Source organism: Manihot esculenta, chromosome 5 (assembly GCF_001659605.2).
Source record: "Manihot esculenta cultivar AM560-2 chromosome 5, M.esculenta_v8, whole genome shotgun sequence".
Classification (NCBI taxonomy): domain Eukaryota; kingdom Viridiplantae; phylum Streptophyta; class Magnoliopsida; order Malpighiales; family Euphorbiaceae; genus Manihot; species Manihot esculenta.
The window spans coordinates 16,432,550-16,450,377 of NC_035165.2; the positions used below are offsets into that span (position 1 = coordinate 16,432,550).

Below are 17,828 nucleotides of genomic sequence, written 5' to 3' on the forward strand. Positions count from 1 at the left end.
AGTATGCATGTTGTAAATCCCTTTTTAGATACATGATCTTAAATGTTTACGGATGATTATGTTTAACCAAACTTAATGCATGATTATGACACCCCATTGGAGCATTGATGAGGACTCCAAGGTGGGGTTAATGTTAATATCTATGTTAATGCATGCACAGGTTGAGTTTGGTTCATGAATGAAAAAGAAAAGTTCAAAATTTGTATGTATGTTGTTGATCATGTATGGGATTAAACAGGTTCACAGGATGTATGTTTGGCTTGCTACGGGTCCCGGCGGCCTTAAGCCGATCTGGATTCTAGCGCCGGTAGCGGTCCGAATTTTCGGATTGTTACAAAAATGTATGATCATGTATGGGATTTATCAGGTATGATAGGAAGTATAGTAGGCTTGCTACGGGTCCCGACGACCTTAAGTCGATCTGGATCCTAGCGCCGGTAGCAGTCCGGTTTTCGGGTCGTTATAGCCAGTCCATAACTCATATGGTGTCTTTTCCACCGCTTTCGATGGTACTCGGTTTAAAATGAATGCAGCTGTTTCCAAGGCATAACCCCAAAATGATGAAGGGAGATTTGTTTCACTCATCATAGATCGAACCATATCTAATAAAGTTCGATTTCTCCTTTCAGAAACACCATTCCATTGGGGGTTCCTGGAGGATTTAATTGTGAAACAATTCCACAATTTCTACGATGTTCATCAAACTCTTGGCTCAAATATTCACCACCTCGATCAGATCGAAGCATTTTAATAGTTCTACCAAGTTGATTTTGTACTTCATTTTGAGAAGTTCTAAACATTTCAAATGATTCATGTTTATGTTTCATTAGGTAGACATAGCCATACCTACTGAAATCATCAGTGAATGTAATGAAGTACTGATAGCCTCCTCTGGCACTAATGCTTAGTGGGCCACATACATCTGTATGTACTAAGCCCAATAAATCTGAAACCCTTTGACCTTGTCCAGTAAAAGGGTCCTTTGTCATCTTACCAAGCAGACAAGATTCACAATTTTCAAATGATTCAAAATCAAATGAATCTAATAAACCATCCTTATGGAGCTTAGATATGCGATTCTCATTTATATGGCTAAGACGACAGTGCCATAAATATATTAGGTTTAACTCATTTGGCTTAGTTTTCTTAGAAGTTATGTTATAGATATTGTTGTCTAGAGAATCATATAGATTAAGGACATAAAGGCCATCATAAGAATTTGCAATATAATAAAGCAAATCTTTATTATAAATGGAGCATTTCTTATTCTTAATAAGAAATGAAAAACCTTCATCGTCCAAAACAGAAACTGAAATAATATTCATACTCAAAGTAGGAACATAAAAGCAATTGTTCAAAATTAACAAAAGCCCATTGGGCAAAACAAGTTCATAAGTCCCTACGGCTAAAGCAGCAACTCTTGCTCCATTGCCTACACGTAGGTCCATATCGCCCTTTTTCAGTTTTCTACTCCTTTTGAGACCTTGCACATTTGTACAAATGTGAGAACCATATCCGGTATCTAATATCAATGAAGTAAAAATAGATCAATTAATATCTATAACATAAATACCTGAAGTCGTAGTCTCACTACTCTTCTTCTTCTTGCACTCATCTAAAAAGAGTTTGCAATTTCTCTTCCAATGCCCTGGTTCCTTGCAATGGAAGCAGATTCTTTCCTTAGGAATTATTTCCTTAGGAACTTTTGCCTTGGCTTACAATTTAGGCTTGCCTCGTCCCTTAGGCCTATTACCACCTTTAGACTTGGACTTCCCCTTATTTTTCATGGGCTTACCCTTATTGACATTCAAAATTTAGGTAGGCCTTTTCTTGACATTTACCTCAGCTGTTTTTAGCATCCCATACAGCTCAGGAATGGATTTCTCCATGTTGTTCATATTATAGTTCATGACAAACTGAGAAAAACTGCCAGGTAAAGAATGTAGGATCAAATCCATTGAGAGTTCTAAACTCAGAGGATAGCCAAGCCTAGCAAGGTGATCAATGTAGCCTTTCATTTTCAAAACATGAGCACTAACTCATTCACCTTCAGTCATTTTGCAATCATGCAATGCAATGGTAGTTTCATACCTATCCTGCCTTGCTTGCTGTTGGAAAGCCTGTTTGAGATTAACACTCATCTCGTAGGCCTTAAGGTGCTCTAGATCCTTCTGAAGTTCTGGGCACATAGTTGCCAACATAAGACATCCAATGTCATTAGAATCATCCATATGCTTCTTATGCTTATTCTTAACAGCATTAGTAGCATCAGCAGGCGGTGGTTCAGGGATAGCTTCATCAAGCACATAGGACTTTTTCTCTTGCTTGAGAACAATTCTCAAGTTTCTAAACCAATCAACAAAATTAGTCCCATTTTCTTTCAGTTTATCATTTTCAAGGATGGATCGCAGTGATAAAGTGGAATTGTTATTAGCAGCCATAATGATCTACAAAATATGCAAATATAATCAATTTAGTAAATTAATAATGAGGTGATAATAATCTTCCACTAAAATACAACCCTCAAAAAGAATTATTACAATTTTTAGTGGGCTAAGATCCATATTTCACCTAATTTCAAGTCAGCTTTGGCATGACGCTTAGAATTAAGTTATTTAGGTAGGTAACTCCTTACCAATTACATCTAATGTAACTCTTAGATTATGAGGTGTTGACATCATATGTCCAATGCATGTTATATCCCATCTAATGCCTTAGGCCCAAAACCGTTTTGATAGCCTAATTAAGCCCAACTAAAATTAAATAAATGAGTAACTATTACTCATCCTATCTTACTAAGATAACCTAAGCACTTTGCTTTGGCAAAACTTGTATTTTGGTGATCTTAGTCTTGATAGGTATTTAATACATTAGTAGCATTAAACTTAAAATTTTAGAGTGAGGGTTCAACTTTCAATTTTAATTATGTTGTCTTGCATTTATATATATCACAGCATCCTATATGCATACATATATATAAACTATCATGCATAGCATCACATACTAATATATGACAGAATATGTAAACGTGACATAGCATAACCAAAATCTAAAATGATCTTCACAAGCCAATATGAAGATCATAAGGGGCAACCTAGGTGTAATCCTATTACATCAGTTGCAATGGAACATGTCTTTATATCTTGATCTTGCTTGTTCACACCATGGAATCTACTTGTCATTGGAAGCAACTCCACCATCACCATGGAAGTACGAGTCTTGACTCCTCCATCTTGTGGATCTCTGTTTACAAAATATAAAGAAGCCTATACTATAACATTAAAATAAACGATGCGCAGGCCGTATTTAAAAATTACATTCCATAAAAACCAATCTCATAGGTTAATAAGGCCATGCTATGCGCCATGCCAAGACACCACATAATCACAACATATTTAATACAAACATGTTATAAACTTATTATCTTAAAGTTTATCTTGTTACGGGAACGATATCTAAGGCGTTACGCACACGGCGATCCCGCTAACCCAAACATGATACCATTGTTTATTAATCATATTAACAAATAACAGTAACGCATATGTGTGTGTATACTTTGTGAAAACGATTTTCACATAAAGCCTATCGATATCATGGATTCATATCACATATAAATCTATCGTTTTTGACATCATATGTAAAACGAACTATATGGTTTAATTATCATGTCATGCTAGCAAACTTATATCATATATGACACATCAAACATGGCATATTCGACTTAAACGAAGAGCACAGGTTGGCTCTGATACCACTGTTAGGAAATCCAGAGATTTACTGCAATCCAAACACGCAGTGAAAAAATTAGAATCTCTGATTTCCTTACTAGGATCCGTGTGCTTCGTTTAATTCGAAAGGAATGATAAACTACTAACCTGTTAGACTCAACGAGAAGATACAATCCTGGACTCAAGGTGCTGCTTTTTCAACGAACACCGCTATGGTATCCACACAAACGTCTCTTATCCTTCTGGAGTGCTAGCTCACTTTGATTGATAGATTATGTGCTCCATAATCTGCAACTGTTAGACTGAATTTTCTAAAAAACAGTTTTTCCACAATTCGTAGAAGGAGTTTTTATATATTTCAGTCTTTTTGTTTTCCCACAACTCTTTTCGTAAAAGAGTTGTGTTCAGAACCCACTATCACGATCTCACAGATACTCAAATATCTTGTGTGATAGAGTTGTGTTCATAACCAACTACCACAATCTCGCAGATACTCAAATACCTTATGTGATTGAGTTGTGTTCATAACCAACTACCACAATCTCGTAGATACTCAAATATCTTATGTGATAGAGTTCTTTATCTGTAACAGTTACAGATAGACTGCAGATCCTTTTAAATATTATTATCTTATAATAATAAATAATTAATAATAATAATAATAAATAATTAATATTAATAATAATAACACTTTATTATTATTAATTATACTAATGGGCCTTTAGCCCATTAATATAGCACATCAACAACGTTCTTGTGTGTGACCCAATAGGCTCACATTAATTGGCAATAGGCCCAGTCCCACAAGGCCCATAAATCAAAAGCGGCCTCTAGCAAAACATTATGACTACCCAATTAATATGAGAATTGATAGTCCGATAAAGCCTATTAAATAGAACACATATTAATCCCTTTGTCACACGATATCTAGTTTGAACATAAGTCATAGTCAATGTCAATCTTATAATGTTCAAACTTATGATTTCTCGATCTCTAAGTAGACTAATAAATTCAAATGATATTGATCACACTATCAATTCATTTGAGTACGGCCATGCATTTCTCAGTCTTACTTATCGAGGGGCCCAAACTCAAAGAGAGGGACAATTTCTATCTTGATTGTTCAATATCCTCTACATAATTTCTATTATGCTCATATGATTGTCCGATTAAAGACAATGTTTGGTTATGTCAAAACATAACAGTCCTTATATTGGAAACTATGACAATCTCAAGTCAAAGGATTAAGACATAACTACTTTGAGATCCACTTATGACAATAACCCATGTAGTGATCTCAGTGCGAGTCCATCCAATACTTTATTGGAAACTATGACAATCTCAAGTCAAAGGATTAAGACATAACTACTTTGAGATCCACTTATGACAATAACCCATGTAGTGATCTCAGTGCGAGTCCATCCAATACTTTATTCTCTAACAAGTATCTATGATTATTGAATTATATCAACATATACATGATCATCTCATGATTATCAATCAATAACCATACTAGTTATATTTTATTATTATTAACATAATAATAAGTAACCAGGGATGTTAATCATTATTATGTAACATGTAAACAAATAATAATGATAGTAAAAATCTATTTTATTAATAACCAAAACGACATAAAAAAGGTCCAAGATAATGGCCTAGGTCAAATACACTAACACTTCTATGGGAGTGGATGAGAGGGAGAGGGAGAGAGATTCGGTAGGAAGATTAAATCGAGAGAGATGAACCCGTCTGAGAGAGCTCGAGAGAGAGAGAGAGAAATAGAGCCAGTTCCGAGAGAGATTACTCCAGGAGGGATTAACCTGCTTTTAAGGGGCTCATTCGGTAATATATAATAGAGAGTCATTCTGATGGCATCCAGTATCAAGTCCATAAGATCAAACACGAGTAGCCTTTGGCAGGTGTGTCAGGTGGCTAATAAATGTAATGCAGATTCAGCCCATACCTTATCTACCGTATACGTTATGTTAGTCAGATGTTCCGCACGTGCATTTAATACTCTAGAAGGGACTAGAGTGGTCGACCATCGTGTTGGAGGTTGGTGGTTCATTTTAATTTCATCAGGTCATACTCGGTCTGTACTGCCTTTATTGAAGTCGGTAGTCTCCTTATTTAGCTCACGTGTGTGGTACGAACTTTGAAGAGGTCAGTATGCCCATTCCGAGTATTGGAAAAGTTAGGAGTGTTAATGATATGATTTTTGTACTCTATAGATCAAATTTTCTACAGTCCAGTCGATCCAAGTGAAAAGATTCACATGTTCCTTTCAAATTGCATGTACACATGTTATGACATTGACGAACTCTACTTTTCATATGTTATCACTTACTTTTCATTATTTTGATAAAGCCTATTACTTAATCAAAAAATCAAAAGAAACTTTAAAAAACATTATTAAGTAAAATTAAATTGATCTATATTAGCAGTATATATATATATATATATATATATAATAAGAATTGGGTGTAGTAGTAAATTTTTTTTTTTTTTTTTGTCATAATTTGAGAGAGGGATGAGGAGTTAAATCCGGAATACCGGAACTCCCACTCGATGCACAGCCACTCAATCAAAGGATAATAAGAATTGGGTGAAGCATAAAAGTTTATTATACCTCCAATGAGAGAATTCAAATTTACTCTTTGAAGCAAACATTATTGGAAAGGCAACCAGGAATTTTAATAAGACTAATCTTTCATATATAAACTATAGAATGGATATGGAAGGATACCCTACAAATAAAAAAAAATCGAATACCTAATTATATAGCTATATAGAACGTGTTTCCGCCATCTGGCTCTAATCAAAACAATATACATTCAAATCTCAGTACTTCTTAGAAAACAACAATCCAATTTTAAATCTAAATCAATTAGAATCAATTATATGAATTGTTTTTTCTCCATTTGCAATAATATTCTAGTTGTATGAATAAAATTTAGGGTGAATTATATTTTTATTTATAGATTTTAATATAATTAATAAATTAGATTTTTTATTTTTAAAATAAACACTTAATTTCTTGAATTTTAAATCCATCCAAATTAAAAGTCTTTTTATTTATTTTTTTAGGTTAAATATTTTAAATGATTAAAATGCCCTTATATGTCTTTTTTCTCTCATAAGAGAAGAGATACAATACAACTCTTGTTATTATTTTTTTTCTTTCCTTTCTTCCTATTATCTCTTTTAATATATTCACACACATGATATTAGTTTTATTTTATTTAGATGAGAACTTTGCTCTCTCAAATACAATAAACCATAAGCAGAAAAAAAGAAAAAAAAAATACCATTCAATTGATTGAAAAATACAGATGCACCTCCCAACGATGATCAATGTACTTAAAGAAATAAATAGAAATTAGGTATAATTGAAAAAAGGAATGGATTTTGATAAATGTCCCTGCTGCTGTTGTGGATGATATCAGACCCGGTACTGATGCTCATGCCACTGATCCTGCTAGCATTTGAAAGATATCATGTATATTGGGTCTCTCACTAACGATAGGATGGGAACAAGTCAACTCAAAAAGCAACAACCTTTGAGCTTCCTCAAAGGCATAATCATTGCCTAACATTTTATCAACTCCTGTTGGAAAATGGTAGAAAAAGATAGAGAAAATAAATAAAAGATGAGCAGAATATTGCTTAAGGCGTGATAATAATCACTGTCCTTAAGGATAATTCGCCTACAGTTGAGCAAGAATAGCAGCTTATGTTTAATTACCCAGAAATAGAAAAGAAACAATAGAGAGAAAAGAGAAGTATTTAGGTTTTTGTGTGTATCCCATAACACATAAATACACTGCTATTTATAGTGCTTATGGTTATTCAAATCCACAATATCAGATAAAAATATTATTCAGTTAAGATAAAGATTTAAGATATCCACAAAATCAAATAAAAAATCTGGTTTAGTTAGGATAAAGATTAAGATAATTTAAAGTGGAAAAAATCTTTTTAACCAACTTAAAATCTGTAACTTATTTCAAAATATTTTTATGATTCTTTTGAAATAATTTGTTAAATATCCAACAATCCCTCACTTATTTCAAAAGAATTGAAACATAAATTTAAGTAAAATATTTTCTGGGTATAGTACAATGTATTAATTTTGGTGTCTTTTGGACTATGAACCAAAATTTGATTAAGTGAAAGATAATTTACTGAATATTTGGTGAAGTTTAAACTTCTATGAACCAAACAATTCTTAGTGTAAATTAAACTTTTCACCAATCACAATGTACTTTTATAATTCTGCTGTTTAATGCGGTGTTGCGCTAATAAGCCATGCGCATGCCTGGGAGTTCATGAGAGCTCTAGAAATTTGGCTTCAATTTCATAGGAGCGGCTCCACTCCACTCTCATATAGGTCATTCCATCAAGTGTATACTGCAGATTATACACCACCTATAAAGGATATGGAAATAATTAAGAGTTTTAACTCAACCTCACTTTCTTTGCAGTTTTAGCACTAACACCATAGGTAGGACTTTATAAAGTGCTGAAATCAACTAATGATTTGTTATTACCCATATGAACCTATTTCATGGGATCGCCAATCATATAGGTTGGGTTACCATCATTGTTGACTTCCTCCAACAGGCTGTAGTCCCATACCCCTCGATGTTTCATTTATTAATTTCTTTTCCAAGGGTTTAGTCAGAGGATCGGCCAAATTCACTTCTGACTTCACATAATCAATAGATATAACTCCATCTTTTAGCAGCTGCTTTACCACATTATGTCTCAACCGAATGTGTCTATTTTTACCATTAAAGGTTTTAGTTTTTGCAATAGCTATTGCAGCTTGGCAATCACAATGAATAGACACAGAAGGTGTTGGTTTCATTCCTAATGGAATGCCTGCCAAGAAGTTTTTCAACCACTCGGCCTCATTACCAATCAAATCTAGAGCAATAAACTCTGATTCCATGGTTGATCTAGCAATAACAGTTTGTTTTGCTGATTTCCACGATATTGCTCCACCACCTAGGGCGAAAATATAACCACTAGTGGATTTGATCTCATCTGAATCTGAAATCCAATTTGCATCGCTATACCCTTCTAGCACAGCGGGAAATCCACTATATAGAATACCATAATTTATGGTACCTCTCAAATATTTCATTAAACGTACCAAAGCATTCCAATGATCATGGTTAGGACTTTGAGTGTACCTGCTCAGTCTACACACTGCATAAGCTATATCTGGTCGAGTAAAATTCATCAAATGAATTAAACTTCCAATAATTTGAGCATATTTAGACTGGGATATAGCATCTCCAACATTTTTCTTTAACTGACTATTAGCATCAAATGGAGTGTTTACAGGTTTCACATCAAAATTCTGAAATTTCTTTAGAAGTTTTTCAACATAATTTTCTTGAGTCAACATTAACCCATGATCATTTCGTACAATTTTCACACCCAAAATTACTTTAGCTTCCCCCATGTCTTTCATTTCAAATTTAGAAGATAAAAATTATTTTGTTTCTTGAACTATATCAAGACATGAACCGAAAATGAGCATATCATCCACATATAAGCATATAATTACACAATCATTTCCAATAAGTTTTGTATAAACACATTTATCAACCTCAATAGAAGAAAAATCATTACTTAACAAAACTTGGTCAAATTTTTTATGCCACTGTTTTGGTGCTTGTTTTAAACCATATAAAGACTTAAGCAATTTACAAACTTTATTTCCTTGGCCTAAAACAACACAACCTTCTGGTTGTACCATATAGATCTCTTCTTCCAAATCACCATTTAAAAATGCAGTTTTTACATCCATCTGATGGATATAAAGTTTGTAAATAGAAGCCAAAGCAATTAAAATTCTAATTGAAGAAATTCTAGTAACAGGAGCATATGTATCAAAATAGTCAATATTTTGTTTTTGAGTAAAACCTTTTGCAACAAGTCTAGTTTTGTATTTATCAATTGAACCGTCAAGATTTAATTTCTTTTTGAAAATCCATTTGCAACCAATTGGTTTTGGTCCATGTGGTAGATCAACAAGTTCCCAAGTATTATTTTGTAAAATAGAATCAATTTCAACTTTAATAGCTTCTTTCCAAAATAATGCATTAGAAGAAGAAATTGCATCTGAAAAAGTTAAAGGATCGTCTTCCAAAAGATAAGCATAAAAATCATTTCCAAAATAATGCATTAGAAGAAGAAATTGCATCTGAAAAAGTTAAAGGATCGTCTTCCAAAAGATAAGCATAAAAATCATTTCCAAATTATTTTTCTTTCCTTTGTCTTTTTGATCTTCTTAACTCTTCCACTTCATTTTCATTTATATTTTCACTAACAGATGCATTAGAAATAACTTTATTTCTCAGAGGAAAAATATTTTCAAAAAACTCAGCATTTTTAGTTTCAATAATAGTGTTACAATCCAAAACATCACTTTTGAGCACAAGAAATCTATATGCAGCACTACAATTAGCATAACCAATAAATAAACAATCAGAAGTTTTTGCACCAATTTTCTTTTTCTTTGGTTCAGGAAGCATAACTTTGGCTAAACACCCCCACACTTTTAAATATTTTAAGTTAGGAGGATAACCCTTCCATAATTCATAAGGTGTAATACCAGTTTTTTTTTTTTTATAAGGAATTCTATTTTGTAAATGACATGCAGATAAAATGACTTCACCCCATAAATTATCTGGTGCATTAGAACTAACAAGTAAACAATTCATCATTTCCTTTAAAGTTCTATTTTTTCTTTCTGCTACCCCATTTGATTCAGGTGAATATGGTGGGGTAATTTCTCACAATAATGATTAAGCGAGACATATTCACCTCCTCTATGTGATCTAATTCTTTTAATTTTTCTATTTAATTGATTTTCTACTTCATTTTTATATGCAAGAAACATGTCAAAGGCCTCATCTTTATTTCTTAATAAATATACTTTAGTATATCTAGAAAAATCATCAATAAAAATTACATAGTATCTTTTTCCACCTCTAGTCATAGTTTGTTTTAAATCTCCTAAGTCAGTATGAATTAAATTTAATAATTCAGTTTCTCTAGAAACAGAAGCACAAGTTTTCTTTGTTTGTTTTGCTTCTTTATAAGAGCAATAAACATCAAAGAGATTGTTAGATAATGTGCTAATAATAGTGTACCTACATACCTTATTAGCATGAACCCATAATTCCCATTGTTTGTTGGAAGTTTCTGCAGGTTTCACATCGGTGAGAGCAAAAACAACTCCATGCATATCAAGAACTGAAAATACACGTTCTTGCCAGCGTTTGAAATTGTCACCATTGAATTGTTCAATTTTGGAGACATCTGGGAATGGCTTGGACATTGTCATGGCAGGTTGCATCATTGCAGCAGGAACACCACTTGGAATGACAGTGGCAGAAGGATCAACAGGTCCAGTAATGGAAGTATTGTGGGGAGAAGTAATTTCAGCCATTATCTTTAAGATTGTTGGAAAATGGTAGAAAAAGATAGAGAAAATAAATAAAAGATGAGCAGAATATTGCTTGAGGCGTGATAATAATCACTGTCCTTAAGGATAATTCGCCTACAGTTGCGTATCCTCCAGGATTCAACAAGCCTTCTGAATTACAAGTAACCCAGGAGCAAGAACAGCAGCTTATGTTTAATTACCCAGAAATAGAGAAGAAACAATAGAGAGAAAAGAGAAGTATTTAGGTTTTTGTGTGTATCCCATAACACATAAATACACTGCTATTTATAGTGCTTATGGTTATTCAAATCCACAATATCAGATAAAAATATTATTCAGTTAAGATAAAGATTTAAGATATCCACAAAATCAAATAAAAAATCTGGTTTAGTTAGGATAAAGATTAAGATAATTTAAAGTGGAAAAAATCTTTTTAACCAACTTAAAATCTATAACTTATTTCAAAATATTTTTATAATTCTTTTGAAATAATTTGTTAAATATCCAACACTCCTCCATCTCCAGTAAGTCTATTCACGATGCAGACACCACACCCAACCTACCAAGAATTGGAACCAACAATCTTGGGCCAAGATCGCTGCCCACACGCCATCTCATGAACCATTGGATCTTGTTTTAGGAGGTACCACCTCAAGAACCAACCGGATGTAATGGGAGTTATCAATGCAGAGGAGATACCGTTTTTAGTTGAATGAGAAAAATTGGCATTCACTTTTTTAATGAAGAGAGAAAAGATTATTTTAGTTATTGAAAATATTTTTCTTTTAAATAGTTGACTAAGGAAAAAAAATATACCAAAAATTTTTATTTGAACGGATTTAAAATTTAAAAATTTATGGGTTTGATTTTAAAAATAAAGGAATCAATTCGTTAATTATGTTAAAATTCAAGAATTAAAATATATTTAATTTAATTTTATTATAATTTTAAATTATGCAGATTTTATATATCTTAGTCCTACCGTTTATTAATTATCAAAATTTATATGTCCATTGTACATATTATTACATGAAATTAATTTTTCTCATTATAACTAGCATATATATTCGCTTCTAATTAAAATTGCTTAAAGAAATTTTATTCTTAAAACTTTGAATCAACCACTGGTTGATGAATTTATTTTATAAATAGCGGTATATGAATCTTGGTTCTCAATAATATTTTCTTGTACAGAACTTTTATTAAATAAGTCTTCTGCATATTTCCCACTGAAAATGAAAGTAGAATATTACCAAGAAGAAGAGGAACCAACATATGGTACTTCAGAGAGGCTGTGAGGATGCAATCTGGTGCATGGTGTTGCTCGTTGGGAGCTGATTTGAAGCATCAGCTAGAGCTACAGCAGCAGCTGGGGTCATGGTTTGGAACTGAGAAGACAACTGGGAAGCTTGAAGCTGATGAGCGTAATAGACTTGTTCCGGTGTCGTTTTGGCATATTCAAAACCGTAATTAACATTAGCACCAGCAGGAACGGCAATAGATTGAGATAATTGTTGCATTGGAGCATAACCCACATATTGTTGCTGAAATTGAGCAGCTGGGATTGGGAGTAATGTTGGAGTTGAGTTCACGGCTGTTCTGTACACACCTGCACCCGTTTCAGGCTTAGCTAGACCGGCGCTGTTGGCTGCAGCCTTTGTGGGGTAAAGGGGTGGATGTGAAGGTTCCTTGTAAGCTGCAGAAGCAGCAATTACGCTAGGAGTTGGTGTTGGTGGGCGGCTTGGGGCTATTACAGTAGCTGCAGTTTCCATAATATTAGATTGCACAGACATGTAAGGCTGTGTTTGGGCGACGGGCATTACATATACAGGGTACTGCTGATCAAGTGGCTGTTGTGGCTGTAGTTGCTGTGATGGAGTAGGAGGAGCATAAATTGGGTAGTAAGATGATATAGGCAATGGAGTTGTGGCTGGATGAGGTATAAAATGTGTGCTGGTGTGTATCAATTGTTGCTGTTGCTGCTGATCGAACTGTGTCGGCGACGAGTACCCAGGATTTTGAGCTTGTTGGATTTGAATTTGAGAGCTTGGAACTGGAATTTCAGATTTTGTATCTGGGTTCAGAGGAGCCCTGCTGTCTCCAACTGCAGCTTGAGATTGCTCTTGATAATACATGGGCTTCGAGAGAGAATTTGCAGATGCATTGCTTATATCACTGCATAGTTAGATCACCAATCAAAAGACATTGATTACTTATTTCCCAATCTCTGTTTCAATGGAAACCATTGCTTAAATGAGAAGAGTTTACATATACCTTGCAACTGAATCTGGGGAAGGAAGATTATAACCGAAGGCACAAGGCTTGTGTTGCACAGGCTGCAGAGGCAATGGTGGTTTACGAAAAGTGACTGGCACACCCTGATCTGATCTCTCATCATCTGACAAAGCCCGATTCAAATTCTCGCTAGAACCGCCTGCAGGATTAAGCGCTGCCACATTTCCGACCGTAGCCAGTGCTGTAGGAAGAGGAGGCAAAGCAGCAGATAGAAGGCCATAACCATCATCTTGTTTCTGCACAACTTGCGCAAATGTCGTCTGGGCAAATTGTTCCTCTGCGCTAACTCTGTGACGATCTTCCACACGAACTCGAATAGGAGGCAGGTTGCACATTGAAGGGGAAGAAGAAGATGAACCAAATGACGAACCATTCTCCACAATTGGCGAGTCTGGCATCATAGCCTGCAAATCTTGATGTACTACTGCCACTTGTACATTAATTTTTCCTTCCTTATTCTCTCCCTCTGATCCTTCTACACACTCTGCTTGAGCCTCCGACTCATGAAGATGATGATCATTATCAAGATTCACCAAGCAATCCATGGTAGCAGTATCTGAGAGATTTCTTTGAAATAAAGCAGAACCATTAAGTGCATCCACAAACCATGTCTCTGACTTTGCATCAGCAAGAAGTGGCCCCATAGACGCTGCAGTTTCAGGCTTGCCAAAGAAAAGGAACAAGCGGATACGAGAGGGAGCTAAAGCCGACGAGGAAGATGAAGTTATCCGATCATATTCTTCAATCATATTATCAAGATCTTCATCAGTGGTTACAGAGACTAGAGAGTCGAGGTCTTCGTGGGGTAACTGGTACTTGAGAGTGAAAGGACGCCCATCAAGCAGAGTGTGGGAGAGTCGAGATGTTAGGGAAGAAAGACAAGAGTGGCGGTCGACAACTACAATTCTTGTCTCACCTCCGACGTAGCAGAGGGACTTGTCGTGCGGACGAGGGATGATGTGGCCTCCATAGCTGCACATTAGGCGAAGCTTGGCACCTGGGATGAGTGGTAGGGGCTCATGGAAAGTGTCAGCCGTGTGGGATCGGGGAGAGGACTCGACGGACTCCGGATAGTTGATGTGTATGCTGGTGGCGGCGGTGGCAGGAAGGGGTGAGAGGGGCGGGGGATCCATGAATCGTGAGTTCTAATCTGGGATGCTGAGGTGGGAGAGGGGTGAAAGAAGACGGTTGATGTTTATAATATAATTTTCTTGCTACATATACAAGCTTTAAAGGCTTTCTAGTTTCCTTTGTAATTTTGCAAGCTTCAATTTCTAGGTTCCATGTATGCTTTATTAAATTCCAGCTCTATCATGCATGTGTGTGAATCAATCAAACTTTCCTCTGAAACGGCGGATTATAAATAAAAGCAAAGAGACCACAGACTTCGAGAACTTTAATAATAATAAAATAAATTAAAAAAATAAGAGGCTTTGGTTTCCTTCAGATACGAGGAGATTGTAATAGAAAAGCAGAACCCAAGAGAGCAGAATCGCCGACGAACGTGCTCATATTATCCAACTCCAAGGTCATTCTTTTTCTTTTCTTTTTTTTTTTTTTCTTTTTGATAATCTGTTAACAGCTAGATTTATACCTCTGCGCAAGTTGTTGTTACAAATTTATTTCGCAAATTGCGCAGTCACATGATGGGTGATGGAGCTCTGTGCTTTTGCCTTATGGGATGTGCCTGCTTTCACATTTGATATCAATTAATGCTATTCATACATTCATTGATGGCATAATAAAATTAATATGAAATCATGTAATAATAATTGAATGAATGTTAATTATGTAATTTAATTAATTACTACTAAAATTAGAAAAAGTGAATAATATAAAAATCACAATATTTCTCATCAAATTTAAGTTTACTAAATCACAATTTTACTAAAATACCCACTGCACCATTAATTATCTGCCATTTTTTTCTACACAAATATAAAAATTTCACCATATATGTTTTTTATGCTTTTTTTTTTATTTTGTCTTTTATTTTATCTTTGTGCCTGAATCTGCATATTTTGTAACTTCTCTTACTTGACCACTTCAAGATTTAATTTTGTTCACTATATGAATTATAAGAAAGAATACAAAAGAATATCATAGAAAAATTACAAAACATTTCTAGTATTTATATTGTAAAAAACTTTAATTCAAATATAAAGTGATTCGAAAGAAATTCAAAACTAATCAAACAATATTATAAATCAAACTACTTAATATTTGAGATCGGAACACGAACGTGTGATTTAAAAATAAAAATTTTTAAGAAATTTAAATTTTTAACTGCTTGACAGTTACTTGAATATATCTATTTGAACAGGTACCACTAAAAGTTACAAACTGTTACAATTTGTGTTAAATATCAATTTTATTTCAAATCGTATATTATTTTTTCTCTCTTACTTCTTCAATTAAAACTCTTCTGGAAAATCAAAGAATGGTTTTCTGTGATTTTTGTGGCTTTATTATATTCTGAAGGATTATTACCACAATTCTACAACAACTAGAATAGGAGCAATTAACTTCTAAAAGAAAGTGTTTTCTTTCATGCTTTAAAAGACAATCTGTACATCTACTGTTCTAACAAATTTGAAGAGTTAATTATAGAGTCAAAGGCTATTTCTATTATGAATCAAGAGTTTGTAAAATTAGAAAACTTCGATGAAACGAATTTTGTTTGGAAAGTTAAGATGCTCTTTTTGGCTTACTACTTTGAAAATCTCATATATATTGAATCCTGATCTGCATGATTTACTTTTACCAATGCCTAAGATACCGATCAAGTTAAAGCATAATGTAACGTCCCGGAAACCAAATCGCTACCGGCGCTAAGATTCAGATCGACTTAAGATCGCCGGAACCCGTAGCAAGCCTACTAGACATCCTAAATACCTGATAAAATCCCATACATGATCACACATTTTCATAAAAATTTAAACTTTTCATATACCAGGCTCGACCTGTGCATTCAACATAAACTGTATACATAAACCCACACTAGAGCTCTCATCAAATGCTCTAGTATGGTAAATATCACATGCCTCAAGCTTGGTTCAATATAACTTATCATTAAAACTTTTACATAAAGATCATGATAAACAGGGATATACAAAACATAAACTAGGGCAAAGCACAAAACTAATCCATGACATAGTACATGTCCACTACTAATTTGTTACATAAACTTATACCACCCTCTAGCCGACTTCCCAAGCTATTCTTGACCCTGCAAACCTGGGGTTAGAGGAAAGGGATAAGTTACAAGAGCCTAGTGAGCATAATATAAAAAATAGTTTAATAATCATATACTCTCATGACATGTATCACAACACAAACAATACACATCAATATGGACTTGTCACCAGTAACCCTCTACATATCAAAATAATGCCCGGCCCTCGACGGAGCTCCTCAGGACTTCCTCTTAAACATAATATAACATATCCAACTGTGCTAGGGGCGTAGAATGGGCCTCGACCTGGACTTTCTCTTATATCGTGCCAAGGGCATAGAATGGGTCTCAACCTGGACTTCCGTATCATATCATATCAAGGGATAGTGGGTCATCCAATATCCATCCACATCAACAGTAAATTATGCAATGCATCATATTCGTGAATTCTAATGCAACAACCTATTACATAACATGGCATTCATGATGCATGAACATGCTTAAAAGTTTGATTACTTTAAAAACAATAGATTAGTTTAGTTCTACTCACCTCTGGCTTACGCTCGACTGATAAAGACGTAGCTGGCTCACTAAAGGCCTCTACGGTCTCCCTCGTCCGATCCTACACAAGTGGACTCAAATGAGGGACCAACACAACTATTACATGACTCTAAACAACTCCCCAAAACCCCCTAAAGCATCACAAAACATGCATATAAAACAAGTAAAGGAAGGCTGGGCAGAGGACTTTCGGTGGCACCTTCGGCGGCCGAAGGTCCTCTACAGATCCGAAAGTTGGGGTCCTTCGGGGGCAGGTTCTGTAATACCCGGTTAGAGTCCGGCATCGGAATTCTACTTTCTGATGGAGTTTCGATTGCCGAAAGTCTCTAGAAGGGTGAGATTTATGTTTTTCTCAAATGTTTTGGTATGTTTTATAGTTTTAAAGCTTAAGGAAATGAGTTTTTGAATGAATTGAACCAAGGCAGAAAAGCCAGGTTCGGCCGCCGAAGTTGAGGTTCGGCCGCCGAACATGCATGGCTTTCGGTTTCACGTGTGGCCGCCGAAGGTGGTCTGGCCAGCCACCTATAAATGGCCCTCGGTCGGTTGAAGCGGTAAGAGCACCATTTCTTTTGTCTTCTGAGGTGAGACCCTGTCCTTTGTA

The 17,828-nt window shown here is 34.8% G+C and overlaps 1 protein-coding gene across 1 annotated transcript; it reads right to left on the reverse strand.

Annotated features, from left to right (window-relative positions):
• Nucleotides 1-12,309: 12,309 nt before the first annotated feature.
• Nucleotides 12,310-14,915, reverse strand: LOC110615005. Its single transcript, XM_021756708.2, has 2 exons — nucleotides 13,471-14,915; nucleotides 12,310-13,371 (listed from the first exon to the last, which is right to left on the reverse strand). The coding sequence occupies exons 1-2, from the start codon at nucleotides 14,622-14,624 to the stop codon at nucleotides 12,480-12,482; spliced, it is 2,046 nt and encodes a 681-aa protein (XP_021612400.1). The 5' UTR covers nucleotides 14,625-14,915; the 3' UTR covers nucleotides 12,310-12,479.
• Between the last annotated feature and the right edge of the window lie 2,913 nt (nucleotides 14,916-17,828).

Excerpts from the sequence above, each read along its gene's own strand:
- LOC110615005 (XM_021756708.2), bottom strand. The coding sequence starts at position 14,624 with ATGGATCCCCCGCCCCTCTCACCCCTTCCTGCCACCGCCGCCACCAGC. Across the intron at positions 13,372-13,470 it reads TCCCCAGATTCAGTTGCAAG|TGATATAAGCAATGCATCTG; the intron begins GTATATGTAAAC and ends CTAACTATGCAG.